Source organism: Schistocerca nitens, chromosome 7 (genome assembly GCF_023898315.1).
Source record: "Schistocerca nitens isolate TAMUIC-IGC-003100 chromosome 7, iqSchNite1.1, whole genome shotgun sequence".
NCBI lineage: Eukaryota > Metazoa > Arthropoda > Insecta > Orthoptera > Acrididae > Schistocerca > Schistocerca nitens.
Genome location: NC_064620.1, coordinates 189,831,739 through 189,848,301, shown reverse-complemented (window position 1 = coordinate 189,848,301; position 16,563 = coordinate 189,831,739). Strand labels below are relative to the sequence as shown.

General features: G+C 42.3%; 1 protein-coding gene across 1 annotated transcript in view; it reads right to left on the bottom strand.

Moving 5' to 3' along the window:
- Window positions 1-16,563, bottom strand: part of LOC126194890 (mitochondrial basic amino acids transporter-like) — a 268,011-nt gene that overhangs the window by 89,895 nt on the left and 161,553 nt on the right. Inside the window, exon 3 of the mRNA XM_049933239.1 lies at window positions 4,642-4,685. Coding sequence (XP_049789196.1) covers window positions 4,642-4,685 — 44 coding nt within the window. The remainder of the gene's footprint in view (window positions 1-4,641; window positions 4,686-16,563) is intronic.

Below are 16,563 nucleotides of genomic sequence, written 5' to 3'. Positions count from 1 at the left end.
TCGTAGACGTTCTTTATATCCAGCAGTATCCAGGTACGTACAGTAGCCGTGTGATACAGTCCATGCCAGTTCATTACGTGACGAAGACGACTTACAGGACGAGATGATGCATCCATCTACCATGCGCGGACTTCGTCGCCAGTAGCAACTGGCTCCCATCTTTTTCCTCACGGCTGCATGTGCTCAACTTGATGCCTTCGCTCTGCTGGGTCACCTATTGGGTGAGTACTTTCTGTTGCCAGCCACCCTCTGGGGGCCGGCCGGGGTGACCGAGCGGCTCTAGGCGCTACAGTCTGGAACCGTGCGATCGCTACGCTCGCAGGTTCGAATCCTGCCTCGGGCATGGATGTGTGGGATGTCCTTAGGTTAGTTAGGTTTAAGTAGTTCTAAGTTCTAGGGGACTGATGACCTTAAAAGTTAAGTCCCATAGTGTTCAGAGCCACTTGAACCAACCCAGCTAGTACCTGGATGGGTAATCGACCAGGGAAAATGGGTACCGTTGGTTTTAAGGACACGCAAGTTGCCGAAATGGCGCGCAATTGAAAGACTTGCACCACAGGTCATTTTTGTCCGCCTACATAGCTGAGTTATCCGCACGTTAATACCATGTGAGGAGCTTGGGTTCGATTCCTGTCCGTGCCATAGACTTTCTTCGCTCGGAGACTGGATGTTGTCTTCATTATCGTTTCATCCTCGTCGACAAATAAGTCGCCAAAATGGCGCCAACTAAAAAGACATGCACCAGGTGGTAGGTCTACCCAGTGAGAAGCCCTGGCCGTAGGTACATTTTCGTTTCATTTAATGCTGGACATCACGGTCTTAACACCGTCTACCCGGTGTGTTATCACGGCAGCCGCGGAGCAGCTGTGCTACGAGCATCAGCCACGGTAATCAAGGGCCGGCAGTGCGGCTCTTGCGCTACGCTTATCCGGCTCTCCGCAGACCATGCGAAACGCTGACACCGCTTGCTAGCATCCATCTACGCCACCAAGGTCAGTAACTTTCTCTCCGCCTAATGCTCCTTTCCTGTAACTGAGATCAACAAAGAAATACTGTAACAAGGGATGTTTCACTGATGTCTCGTCGTACGATTCCCGTCACCATCAAATACACAGCTGTAGTGTTGATGGGGAGATGGCGATCCATCCCGATTTGCCATCAGCCGATTCACTCGCCACCGTAGTGGTCGCGTCTCGACCCGTACAAAGTGGAACTGACTGTACAAGATCATGATTGCAAGTCATAAGATATCCGAACACTAGGCAATTACCACCACACGTAAGGAACCAAGCATCTAGTCGTGCGATGTATTACACATTCAATAAGTCTGTAAGCACGAACACTACCAAACGAAGCACAGTATATGTATTTTTTCACTTGTACTGGCGAGCAGTGTTTAGGATCATAGTGTTCATGTTTATACGTTTATCGGTTGCATGATACTTCATAGAATTACGGATTTTTTGCAAGTTTTTACTGTAACGAGCGCGTTCGGTCCTGGAGACGTTAAAGTGCTCCACCAAGTTTCAAACTGCACAGAAGTGTGTAACAGGCAGCGATGAGGCGCTGCGATGAACTTAGCACTTGCGTTCACTAGCCTGTAGTGAGGTCAATGCCGATACAAGTAAGCCCACAGCTGCTGGTGGGGCGTAGCAGTGATTAATCTTAAGACGATGGAAGGCGCCGATTACATTTCCTCCATTGCATCCTCACCGGCTAGGCTGGTTCGAGATTCGTCTACACAAGAGACTTATCATTTGGCGCTTCATTTTCCCTCGAACACTTTCACTCGTGTCAGTTTTCGTTACTATCTGTGACACGCACTGTACATACATCTCGCTCTTGGGCCCCCAAGCAACCGCTACAAATTAAAAACCTTACAGTTGTGGCATCTTTGTATCCCTCTCAGCTTGGCGACCGAAGCGGCGATTTCTATCGCTTGAGCCGTAAACCAGGCCTGTTGGCTACTAACACGTCACAGTTTCTACCATTGCTATGCCTATTTTAGAATATACAAGTCCTAGCCATATGCGACATTTCGAAGCTGAAGTTATGGAAGCAGTACAATCTGTTTTAAATTATGCATAAAAGGCCTTTTATACGTTCTATAGTGATCTGCGTTAAATGTTAACAACTGTTACTGTTAATGTTAATAATTATAGGTCTTAATGAAAAAGCGTCATCACCAACTAAAACCACATCTTATAGCATGCCGAGTGTTCTCGATTTAATGCACGCAATGTGATATATAATTTCAGTTCTGGCAACAGTGCTTCATGCATTACAGTGTCTTTATTCCTTATCGCATAATTAACTGTATTTAGAGGAAACGTGAACAGTTCTGGGGACATTCTAAGATAATTAAAAGAACTTCTTGGATCTCCCATTATAAATTATTTCAGCAAGGATGCTGAGCAACCGAGCTGACGTCTTTTCTTTATCCATTCACGAATCGAAACACGTTTCTTATGTTTTTCTTATGCAGCCACTCCAGGCAACAAGCTTCAACTCCATCACAACTCGAGCGACGTGCAGCTGCCAAAACTTTCAATTCAGGCACGACTCAGGAACCCACAAAACGACGAAACTGAAGAGTATACTGATTTCGCCGTGTCTACAGTCAAATATGAAACCATTTGCGTGCAACTCATTCCAAGCAACGAATGGCGCAACCCAATGTCGTCGTGTAAACTAGGCTTCAATCGCTTCAGGCAACTTCCGATATGTCTCCTTTGAAGGGGTACGACCGACTTCCTTCAAATGGCTCTGAGAACCATGGGACCCAACATCTATGGTCATCAGTCCCCTAGAACTTAGAACTACTTAAACCTAACTAACCTAAGGACAGCACACAACACCCAGCCATCACGAGGCAGAGAAAATCCCTGACCCCGCCGGGAATCGAACCCGGGAACCCGGGCGTGGGAAGCGAGAACGCTACCGCACGACCACGAGATGCGGGCCCGACTTCCTTCCCCATCGTTCCTTAATCCGATGGGACCGATGACTTCGCTCTTTGGTTCCCTCCCCCAAGTCGACCACTGAACCAAAGCAACAATAACTGTGTGCTTGCAAAAAGGTGGATCCACATTTTAATACACTATTGTTCTTTTTTATGTAAATGAAAAGTCACTTTAACCGTTGTGGCTGAATCCAAGCCATTGTCATTCTCATGGGTAACACTGTTCAACTTGGTTTATATGATTTCATCTCTATATGTATCAACGGAACGAGTTTGATATGCCTGTGTAAACGAAAGCGTTTCTTTCTCATTACTACAATCAAAGGATGATATTCCAGTTGTGCCATATGGACATGGCATTGACTTAAATATGAGGTGTTAACTGCAGTATTATCTCCTTTCAGATTCTTCATGTGTGGTTCATGTTAAGGAAAGAGTTTTCCAAGTGGTTTATGTAACATATGCAGAAAATGTTTTCATTATTTGTTTGTTGTTAATGTTCTCAACGAGTTACTTAATCTCGGACAGAACGAAGATTAGGGTTTAGTGTCCTGTCGATGACGACTTTATTAAGACGTAACTTGAATTAAGATTGGACAGGGGCAGGGTAGGAAATCCCTGTGTCCCATTCAAAGGAACCATCTCTTCATTAGCGTTATCTGTTGTAGGAAAAGGTGGGGAAAACGAATCTGAATGCGAGGGTGGTGCCTTGAACACTGCGGAAACTTGCTCATTAATCTGATTTGATCCATTATAAATGGTTTTTGAAAGCCTGCGACTGTAGATACAATAGGTTTGTTTATAAATAAATAAATCTTCTGCTACCAGTCACGATTTTCTTTATTTTACTATTCACACGACGCGTTTCGAGAAATAATTCCCATTTTCAAGTGCGTTTTTATGATGTGTGTTAAGCCATTTCTTTTGATGTTGTCAGTGTGTGTGAGTCTGCTTCATTTTGTTGACTTTTAAATTTTCTAATGGTCCATTTGTGTAGAGAGTCACACACACTTAACATCACACACAACTTGTACATTTTACTTGTACATTTTACACATTTTCGATGTGTAAAATGTACAAGTTGTGTGTGATGATTTTACTTATACATTTTACACATTTTCGGTGTGTAAAATGTACAAGTTGTGTGTGATGTTAAGTGTGTGTGACTCTCTACACAAATGGACCATTAGAAAATTCAAAAGTCAACAAAATGAAGTAGACTCACACACACTGACAACATCAAAAGAAATGGCTTAACACACATCATAAAAACGCACTTGAAAATGGGAATTATTTCTCGAAACGCGTCGTGTGAATAGTAAAATAAAGAAAATCGTGACTGGTAGCAGAAGATTTATTTATTTATAAACAAACTTGCTCATTAAGTTAACCTCTGCCACGCTTAATGCAATTGCCACCAATAAATTAATTATACGTACTCAACCTTGGGATTAACAGGCAGTATATCTCTGCACAGCAGATTTTATTGTACATCCGTGCTAGGATTCACAAAAACTCATGATAGGACGAATTTATTTCAGGTGCTCTTATTAAAAAAAAAAAAAAAACTGCAACTTTCGTAACAAATGTCGTTAGATGTCCCCTAGTTTCCTTTTCCATTCTACAGAACTTATAGAGGCATAGCTGTCGCAATACAAGCCGCATGCGAGTATACTAACCTTTACAGTATCCAAGGGATGCCCCACTAATATCCCAGCGCAACCTGAAAAAGAAAAGATACGATAAAGTTAAAATCGTAAAATATATTTACTCAATTTCTTATCAGTGGGCATTTACAGATATGGAAGGTAGCTGTTTTTAATACTAGAAGCTGTCGTTCATGATGAATTCGCATTTATTGGCATATGGCGGATTCTAGAATCACAAGAAACACGTAAAAATCTTTTATTCCAGATTAACTTTTGATGATTTACAATTGGAGTTTCTTTTTCTCGCCAACAACCAAATAATAGTTTTCAGTTGTATTTTGCTGACTACGTGCGTCAACAAACGGTATCCTTCTCTACAAGCGGTTCCTGTCCCTATGCCATCAGGATTATCTGCCTAGATAAAGATGACAAGGATTCAATAGCTTCGAACAGTATTCACACAAAGATATCAAATCTTCTGTTACAAGAAACAGCACACAACTATTATTTGTCACTGTTACGAATTAACTTAGTATATACTTTGCGTATCGTCCATCTTAAGTCGGATTTGTTGCTATTCATCGCTTTCATGTGCGGCATTGCGTACTTCATGATTCAACAGCTCATCAGACATGATTCAATTGCCATGCATCCTGCTCCAGAGCAATGTTACACTTATCTTAACAACAAGTTGAAAAACAATTAAAGGAACATAGACGACAGTGACAGAAGAGGCCGACTACTGTCAAATAATAGCTCAATGTTCGACTGTGCAGTCATTCAGTCAACTCACCTTGTTTTTCTCTTGTGTTCGTGTATCACTGTGTGTGTGTGTGTGTGTGTGTGTGTGTGTCTGTGTGTGTTTGTGTACTCTTCCCCCAAACGCTTTACTTTACCTATAGTAACGCACTATCACTCTGTGCAAACTAAATATTGTGGTTATTCTAAAACATTCTTAAATTTATATTCAATAATACAGTAAATATTAAAATAACAATACAAGCGGAAGTGGCTGACTATTCACTAGCCTCTTTACATTTCATTACATTCGACCTATTCCATGGATACCGCGGAGAGTGGTGTCAGGAATGTGGAAAGCTGTCAAAGAGATCATTTAATTAAATGCAATGCATTGATACACTTACATTTCTGTGTTACAGTGATAATTTTAATTATAAATTAACCAAAACCCTTAAATTCAAAAGTTTCTGTGAAGATACCCTTCAATAGAATGGAATGACTTGCGCACCATTTCTTAAATCCAGTCCTAAACTCTACCACATTGTCTACAGGACATTCAACGTACTCTAGGAGGCTGTTGAATATATGTGTACCCATGTATCCTGACTCCTTTCTGTTCTAATGTTAACCCCTTGAAGTCTTGATTGAGATTAGTTTTGTTCCTAGTGTTACATTCATGCTTTTAATCTTTTTTGTGAAAAGAGAAATACTTAACAATCATATACAACCGTTCGCTCGACGAAAGATCCGTACCCAAAGACTGGAAAGTTGCACAGGTCACATCAACAATCAAGAGAGGTAGTAGGAGTAATCCACTAAATTGCAGGCCCATATCGTTAACGTCGATATGCAGCAGGATTTTAGAACATACTGTATATTGTGTTCTAACATAATGAATTACCTCGAAGAAAACGGTCTATTGACACACAGTCAACATGGGTTTAGAAAACATCGTTCCTGTGAAACACAACTAGCTCTTTATTCACATGAAGTGCTGAGTGCTATTGACAAGGGATTTCAGATCGATTCCGTATTTCTGGATTTCCAGAAGGCTTTTGACACTGTACCACACAAGCAGCTCGTAGTGAAATTGCGTGCTTATGGAATATCGTCTCAGTTATGTGACTGGATCTGTGATTTCCTGTCAGAGAGGTCACAGTTCGTTGTAATTGACGGAAAGTCATCGAGTAAAACAGAAGTGATTTCTGGCGTTCCCCAATGTAGTGTTATAGGCCCTTTCTTGTTCCTTATCTATATAAACGATTTGGGAGACAATGTGAGCAGCCGTCTTCAGTTGTTTGCAGATGACGCTGTCGTTTATCGACTAATAAAGTCATCAGAAGATCAAAACAAACTGCAAAACGAGTTAGAAGAAATATCGGAGTGGTACGAAAAGTGGCAGTTGACCTTAAATAACGAAAAGTGTGAGGTCATCCACATGAGTGTTAAAAGGAACGCGTTAAACTTCGGTTACACGATAAATCAGTGTAATCTAAAAGCCGTAAATTCAACTAAATACCTAGGTAATGCAATTACGGCAATTTAAATTGGAAGTTGTGGGGCTAACCAAAGACTGCGTTTTATTGGCAGGACACTTAGAAAATGTAACAGACCTACTAAGGAGACTGCCTACACTACGCTTGTCCGTCCACTTTTAGAATACTGTTGCGCGGTGTGGGATCCTTATCAGATAGGACTGATTGAGTAAATTGAAAAAGTTCAAAGAAAGGCAGCACGTTTTGTATTATCGTGAATTATGGGACAGAGTGTCACAGAAATGATACAGGATTTGGGATGGACATCATTATAAGAAAGGCGTTTTTCGTTGCGATGGAATATTCTCACCAAATTCCAATCACCAACTTTCTCCTCCGAATGCGAAAATATTTTGTTGACACCGACTTACATAGGGAGGAACGATCACCAAGATAAAATAAGGGAAATCAGAGCTCGTACGGAAAGATATAGCGCTATACGAGATTGGAATAATAGAGAATTGTGAAGGATGTCCGATGAACCCTCTGCCAGGCACTTAAATGTGATTTGCAGAGTATCCATGTAGATGTAGATTTAGAAATGACAAACGGCATTAATAAATGCATATATTGTGAAGTAATTGAAATACTCAATTTTTTTGAAGATGTCTCAGCAACACGTTCTACATTTAACACCTCTGAATATAAAATTCAATCACATAGAACGTGGTTCCACAAGCACTTTGTTGTATACAGTCATCAGAAGCCTCAACAGATTATGCCTTATTAATATGCGAATGGGATCACTTATTCTAACCTTAGGATGGAAGAAGTGGTACTGCTATACGACTGTATAGTTAATTCAGCCAGATGCACCACACCGTTCGCCACTCAGCCAATCTACTTCCCACCGGCAGTGGACACTGAACGTTAACATCGAGGAGATACCACCATGAACCACTAAGTTTTCAGCGCTCTCTCATTGATTATCATATCTGCTAAGTAATTTCATTGGGTTTTCACGAGCATGGAACCCTCGGCCTTTAGTGGCGCAAATATGACTAAATGGCTCTGAGCACTATGGGACTTAACTTCTGAGGTCATCAGTCCCCTAGAACTTAGAACTACCTAAACCTAACTAACCTAAAGACATCACACACATCCATGCCCGAGGCAGGATTCGAACCTGCGACCGTAGCAGTCGCGCGGTTCCAGACTGTAGCACCTAGAACCGATCGGCCACCCAGTCCGGCCAGGCGCAAATATGTTCTGGATTTGTTTCCCTGCTCAGTACATACGCTACATAAATTCAAAGCCAGTCAGAGCAGACGGGCAACTTCCCAGCGTTATATACTGCGATGCATCGAATACTGTAGACTCGGTTGATAAATGCCTATGGAGAATCACACTCACAAGACATCGAACTAAAAACATATCCAGGAGATCTGTCCTTGAGTAGTCGTAAAACTCAGTCCCTTTTCAGTAACCAAGGTAGCAATCAGTCCCTGCCTCGGCTATGGGTTGATATTTGCCTTACACCAAGTCACTATGTAGTGTAGTCGAGCAGATGATCGACTTACATACAAGGCGTATCAAAATGTATGTTACAAGGCCTGTTGCTTGATACATGTGTACCATGTGAGCATTTTTGCATATTTTGCTAATACCCGTTTATCATCTGTATTTCTTCTTGGTGTAGCAATTTTAATGGCCAGTAGTGTAAACGTATGATCGACCACGTCGTTCGCGTGCTAGCGTCACTGAAATGTTTAGGATGGCGTAGGCAGTTTGAATCACACGATCTAAAAAGTGAGAAAAGAAGACAATGTAAATAGCAATCGCTCTGAGGCTACCGTGGCGCCAGGGCTTCCGAAACGAGACTGTTGGTAAACAAACCAACACAAATAATCGGCAGAGGAAATTGTGTGTGTACTGTGAGGCCGGATTGTTTACCACTGGTACAGCTTCATTTATTGCATGACACACACTGCAGTCCACAGTCTTACGTAAACAACGGGGGTGTTTGTCGCTGTTAGTAGTAGTTTATCCTGTAGTGAAGTAGAAGTGGATAGTTCCTGTGAATTATTATGGGTGGAGGTTACACTCAACAACCGAGCTAGGTTCATAATTGGCTCCTTTTACCGACCTCCCGACTCAGCAGCATTAGTGTCAGAACAACTGAGAGGAAATTTGGAATACATTTCACATAAATTTTCTCAGCATGTTATAGTCTTAGGTGGAGATTTCAATTTACCAGATATAGACTGGGACACTCAAATGTTTAGGACGGGTGGTAGGGACAGAGCATCGAGTGACATTATACTGAGTGCACTATCCGAAAATTACCTCGAGCAATTAAACAGAGAACCGACTCGTGGAGATAACATCTTGGACCTACTGATAACATACAGACCCGAACTTTTCGACTCTGTATGTGCAGAACAGGGAATCAGTGATCATAAGGCCGTTTCAGCATCCCTGAATATGGAAGTTAATAGGAATACAAAAAAAGGGAGGAAGGTTTATCTGTTTAGCAAGAGTAATAGAAGGCAGATTTCAGACTACCTAACAGATCAAAACGAAAATTTCTGTTCCGACACTGACAATGCTGAGTGTTTATGAAAAAAGTTCAAGGCAATCGTAAAATGCGTTTTAGACAGGTACGTGCCGAGTAAAACTGTGAGGGACGGGAAAAACCCACCGTGGTACAACAACAAAGTTAGGAAACTACTGCGAAAGCAAAGAGAGCTTCACTCCAAGTTTAAACGCAGCCAAAACCTCTCAGACAAACAGAAGCTAAACGATGTCAAAGTTAGCGTAAGGAGGGCTATGCGTGAAGCGTTCAGTGAATTCGAAAGTAAAATTCTATGTACCGACTTGACAGAAAATCCTAGGAAGTTCTGGTCTTACGTTAAATCAGTAAGTGGCTCGAAACAGCATATCCAGACACTCCGGGATGATGATGGCATTGAAACAGAGGATGACACGCGTAAAGCTGAAATACTAAACACCTTTTTCCAAAGCTGTTTCACAGAGGAAGACCGCACTGTAGTTCCTTCTCTAAATCCTCGCACAAACGAAAAAATGGCTGACATCGAAATAAGTGTCCAAGGAATAGAAAAGCAACTGGAATCACTCAACAGAGGAAAGTCCACTGGACCTGACGGGATACCAATTCGACTCTACACAGAGTACGCGAAAGAACTTGCCCCCCTTCTAACAGCCGTGTACCGCAAGTCTCTAGAGGAACGGAGGGTTCCAAATGATTGGAAAAGAGCACAGGTAGTCCCAGTCTTCAAGAAGGGTCGTCGAGCAGATGCGCAAAACTATAGACCTATATCTCTGACGTCGATCTGTTGTAGAATTTTAGAACATGTTTTTTGCTCGAGTATCATGTCGTTTTTGGAAACCCAGAATCTACTCTGTAGGAATCAACATGGATTCCGTAAACAGCGATCGTGTGAGACCCAACTCGCTTTATTTGTTCGCGAGACCCAGAAAATATTAGATACCAGCTCCCAGGTAGATGCTATTTTTCTTGACTTCCGGAAGGCGTTCGATACAGTTCCGCACTGTCGCCTGATAAAGTAAGAGCCTACGGAATATCAGACCAGCTGTGTGGCTGGATTGAAGAGTTTTTAGCAAACAGAACACAGCATGTTGTTATCAATGGAGAGACGTCTACAGACGTTAAAGTAACCTCTGGCGTGCCAGAGGGGAGTGTTATGGGACCATTGCTTTTCACAATATATATAAATGACCTAGGAGATAGTGTCGGAAGTTCCATGCGGCTTTTCGCGGATGATGCTGTAGTATACAGAGAAGTTGCAGCGTTAGAAAATTGTAGCGAAATGCAGGAAGATCTGCAGCTTATAGGCACTTGGTGCAGGGAGTGGCAACTGTCCCTTAACAAAGACAAATGTAATGTATTGCGAATACATAGAAAGAAGGATCCTTTATTGTATGATTATATGATAGCGGAACAAACACTGGTAGCAGTTACTTCTGTAAAATATCTGGGAGTATGCGTGCGGAACGATTTGAAGTGGAATGATCATATAAAATTAATTGTTGGTAAGGCGGGTACCAGGTTGAGATTCATTGGGAGAGTGCTTAGAAAATGTAGTCCATCAACAAAGGAGGTGGCTTACAAAACACTCGTTCGACCTATACTTGAGTATTGCTCATCAGTGTGGGATCCGTACCAGATCGGGTTGACGGAGGAGATAGAGAAGATCCAAAGAAGAGCGGCGCGTTTCGTCACAGGGTTATTTGGTAACCGTGATAGCGTTACGGAGATGTTTAATACACTCAAGTGGCAGACTCTGCAAGAGAGGCGCTCTGCATCGCGGTGTAGCTTGCTCGCCAGGTTTCGAGAGGGTGCGTTTCTGGATGAGGTATCGAATATATTGCTTCCCCCTACTTATACCTCCCGAGGAGATCACGAATGTAAAATTAGAGAGATTAGAGCGCGCACGGAGTCTTTCAGACAGTCGTTCTTCCCGCGAACCATACGCGACTGGAACAGGAAAGGGAGGTAATGACAGTGACACGTAAAGTGCCCTCCGCCACACACCGTTAGGTGGCTTGCGGAGTATAAATGTAGATGTAGATGTAGATGGAGTACAGTGGTGTGTTGTGTTCCACAGTTTCATACTGTACGTAGTTTTCAGTCATTCGTGCGGCTATTATAAACCGGAAATAAAAAATGGCGGCCATGTACAAAATTGCAATGGACACCTAAGCTTCTCGTGTAGGGCAATATGCAAGAGAGGCTTATTCATACGAAGAATGTCACCCCAACAGGTGCCACCTAGCCCACACCATGACTGCAAGACAGGAGAGGCGTTTATGTGAAACGGGCAGTTTACATCCTAACGGTCAGCATATTGAACGTCCGCTGACATGCTGTAGGCAAGAATTTGAAGAAGTTGTACGTCAGTACTTTCCAGAGCATCCTTCTACGGACACTCGAGCTGTAGTATAAAGCTTGGGTGTGAACCACATGTCACTGTGGCATGTTCTGAACGATGATAACCTTCATCGCTACAGATTCCAGTAGATTCATGCGATAACTCAGGATGACTTGACTCGTCATGTCAACTTTTGCCGATGGCTACTCAAACAAAACTTTCTACGACGTGTCCTGTTTTCTGATGAGTGCACCTTTACACCAGAAACAGCCATGTTTGGATGGAAGAAAATCCTCACAGACCACATGTCCGAGACCACCAGTGTCACTTTGTTGTCATGGTGTGGGTTAAGTCTCATTGATGACCATGTATAGGTCCGTACCTAATGTCTGTAAGTATTGATGGTCCCAATTACCTTACATTTCTGCAAGAAGTATTATACCTTGTATGTCTCTGAGAGGTCTTAACTGGGTTGTTAGACTAAGTGCCTTTGGACATCCATAATGGCATGTGTTTCCAGCAGTATGACGCCCCAGCATATTTCGACAGTGTAGTATGTGGTGATTTGAATGACATCTTTGACAAGAGGTGGATTGGTCATGGAGGCCCAGTGGCCATGCCCTGCCTCTCACCGGATCTGAATCCACTGGTTTTTCATCTCTGCGGGTACATGAAAACCCTGATGTATGAGACACCCGTGTAGTCACCACAACATCTTGTGCACGAATACAAGTAACAGCTGGAGCAATCAGTGAAATGCCAGGTATTTTCCCAAGGAATGGGCAAGACACCATATTGAGCAACTTCTGTAGGTGAATTATATTAGTCTGTACTGGCAGTAACGTACATTGTCTCCTTTACCCCCTGCCTAGCTTGCATGGTCCAAGATGTCTACGTCCTCCTCCAGACTTCAGAGACGTTAGCACGCAACGAAGCGTTTTCGATATAAGTTTACTAGCAAAATATGTTCACGTGGTACCTATTCACCAACCACCACACCCTGTAACACACCTTTTGATTCACTCTGTGCTAATGAATGGGACAGACTTGTCACAGCAAGAAACGAAAATACTTCCAATCCCACGTTCTCCTTGATGTTTTTGGGAGGTTTCCTTTAATTGTAAGGCGAATGCCAGAACTACCAGTCCCCTTCCGAGTATTCTCAATAGCGAACTTCCCTGCCCGACTCCCAGCTCTTCGTGATCTGGACGAAAAGATCCTGCCCTATAGTACGCCAAGATCTGAAATAGCCCACATTGTTTGTTTCTTGCTGTTTGCAGTGAAATACAAAAAAGTGCACTGTTGTTTCGGTATATGTGAGAATCTGACGTACAGTGTGGACTCGTGCCGGATGGCACCCACCGCAGTGGTTAAGTCACTTCATGATGGTCATTGCCTTTGCCTTCTAGTTTCTTACTTACGGTAAACGTGGCAGCTGCAAATGAAATATGAGTCCCAGAACTTCACCGAATGTTTAAAAATGTTAGTTTTTTATCGATACACTAGCTTCAGTGATCAGACTCATTATACATTGATATGCAGTGACATACGCCCATTACTGTCGTTATTGTAAGTCTGCCTCTGTAGGGACACACATTAACACAAACGAACAGCAAGCTAAAGACCTGCTCTCCTAGCCCAAAACGAGACTCGAACGAGCAACCGCTGCTTTTAAAAGTTGGTAAGTCTCAGGGTAAAATAGTGGTTGATCACCATAGGTCAGGATCAGCTGTTTAGTAAGACCGTATTTTTTCTGATATACGTGTATTTGATTTGCATTTATCCATTCTGCTGTAGTAACCGATAAAAGCAATCTCACCTTTTATTATTTCTAGGCACTATGTTTAAATCTGTCCCAAACAGCCAATTGCAAATGTGTCCTTTTACACTACTAATGGACAGTTAACATTCGGTATGGAGGCGCTGTTCGAAGCTTCAACTATAGCTGTCACATACATATGTAATTATACTAGGAACAACTTCAACAGTCTCAGTGCAATGTCTTAATTGAGGTTAACTCTATGTGCGCTAGCTATTCTTCAGTCATTTTTTCTCAGCTGGTTCCAAAATCCAATTCACTAACTCATTTGGCCTTTCAAACGCGTATATAAATCTCACAAAGCGAATACATAACCAAAATGATTGGGAGAATCAAAACAACGAATATCAAGACTTCAGGAATTACTGCCTCAAGTATAAGTTTAATAGTTCTCTGTCGCTGCTTGCTACAGTATTTTTCTCATCTCACCGCCGTAGAATGTGTCAGAAGCACACTGCTTGCTACTGTTATTCTCTCATCTTATCGTCCTAGAAATACGTCAAAAGCAAAGTTGACGGAACATTTTAATTCGTCTCAGCATTCGCATCCGTGCTGTTAACAGTCGCCCCAGATGCACTAGCTGTGTACTTTAAGCGAGAAAGTTTTAGAAGCACTCCGCTCGCCGATTCACATCGATAGTGACTGAAATTTCTCGAGCAAAAATTAGCAACATAATATGAATATCATAAGTAGCACAATTAAATAGAAACTAAAGAAAGAAAAAAAGAAAGCCACCCATGACAAAAGCAACAACAAACCGTGCAGTACGTTTGCGGAAAAACTAGCCCCCGTTCCAGCAGCAGTTTATCGTAGGTATTAGGAGCAACGAAGCTTTAAACTGATTGGAAAAGTGCAGGTTATTGTCGGTTTCAAAAATATTCGCCGGGGTGTGGCACATCATTATTCAAAGGCCTATAACCCACGATTAAATGCTTTAGAATTGTCGTACACGTTTTATTTATTTTATTTTATTTATTTATGATGTTCTGTGGAACCATGTGATCTAAAACCACTTGGTCATGGAACGAGTTAGAACATAGCTTACAGAATGCTGACTAGAATATTTATAAGCAAAGAATTAAAGAATCAATAACACAGAAAGAAACACAGTATAGGACTAAATAAGACATTTGACGGATCAGTTCTCGACTGCTGCAAGAAACTTCTGTACAGAGTAAAAGGAATGTGCCGTAAGGAAACCTTTCAACTACAATTTGAAAATTTGGGGCTTATCCCCCAATTTTTTCAGTTCTACTGGCAGCCTGTTGAAGGTGAAAATTTCTGAATAGTGCACACCTTAATGTGCAGAACATAATAAAATGTTATGCCAGTTCATATTGTTTTTCTGTCTACAGTTCACTGAATTAATTTTGTAGTTTCTTCTGAATGAGGCAATAGTGTTAACAACAATTTGCATGAGGAAATATATTAGGAACACTCATAAAACCGGAGACCGTAAAATGAAAACCGCTGAAGGGATCATAATGCGATTGCCTACGGAAGAAGGTGTGGTTCATATAAGAGCGCTGAGGCCCCAAACACGCCGGTAGAAGGACATGGGCGCACACCCACGTAACGACAGATCGAGCAGGTGTAGATCGCCCACTGCACCCAGTCGTCCTGAAAACAGAGAAACGGAGGCTTCAAAGAAAGAGCAAGACAGCAAGACGTGTTGTGCGTTTCCTTAAAAGCGGAAGGGGTGTGTAGAATGGAAATTCGTAGAAGAGTGGCACATTTGCATGGAGGGTACTGAAAGTCCATTGCAGTTCCGATGCTCAGTCATTTCTCTAGGGCAAAGGCTGCCACTGTAGCTCACCGGACTTCAATAATGAGAGCATCTACCAGCTGTACAGTGGCACCCGTTATGTGGTTTCAGATCGTGCGTCATCAGCCAACGACATCTGTTGTTCCTTAAATCGCTTTTGCCACACCTTGACCCTTCAAACGGACATGCAGTACTCTTAATACACCTCCATCAATCATTTGATGAATTTCTGTTGCAAATTCGTCTGAACATCTCAGAGTAGAATTTTCACACTATGTCCTCAATTATTTGTTCGATTATTCCAGTCTCTGACTCCGAAGCAGTTTTGTCCTCTGCATTTCTCCCTTGTCATTCCTTGAGGTCTTAACACGTGTCCTATCATGCCGTACCGTCTTCTTGACAGTGTTTTCCATACATTCCTTTCTACGCCGATTCTGCCGAGAACTTTCTCAATGCCTTCTCTTATCAGTTCACACAATTTTAACATCCTTCTACAGCATTATATTTCAGACGCTGCAATTCTCTTTATTTTCTTTTTCTTCAGTGTTCCCAACATCAATGACTCATTACCATAGATTGCCGTGCTGCAAACGTACATTCTCAGAAATTTGTTCCTCAAATTAAGGCCTATGTTTGACATAAGTAGACTTCTTTTGGCCACGAATACCCTCTTTTCCTGAGCAAGTCTTCATTTTATGTCCTCCACTGGGGGCCGAACCGCACAATAACCCTGGTTCGGTGTGGGGCGGCAGTGGGGTGAGTGGACTGCTGTAGCCTGTTGTGGGGTTGTGTACCACTGAGGACTACGGCGGGGACGAAGCCTCTCTGTCGTTTCTAGGTCCCCAGTTCAATACAATACATATTAACAAAATGCAGGCTACCATCGCGTCATTTCAGCGACAAGTTTTTATTCTAGAAATACTTACATCTGATAATCAAAATTGTAGATTACTTTCTTATAATTAATCAGTATGTATTTTCCTTCCTGTTGATAGTATGTTTGTGTCTGTAGTTGTTGTTGTTGTGGTCTTCAGTCCTGAGACTGGTTTGATGCAGCTCTCCGTGCTACTCTATCCTGTGCAAGCTTCTTCATCTCCCAATACCTACTGCAACCTGCATCCTTCTGAATCTGTTTAATGTATTCATTTATTGGCCTCCCTCTACGAGTTTTACCCTCCACCCTGCCCTCCAATACTAAACTGGCGATCCCTTGATGCCTCAGAATATGCCCTACCAACC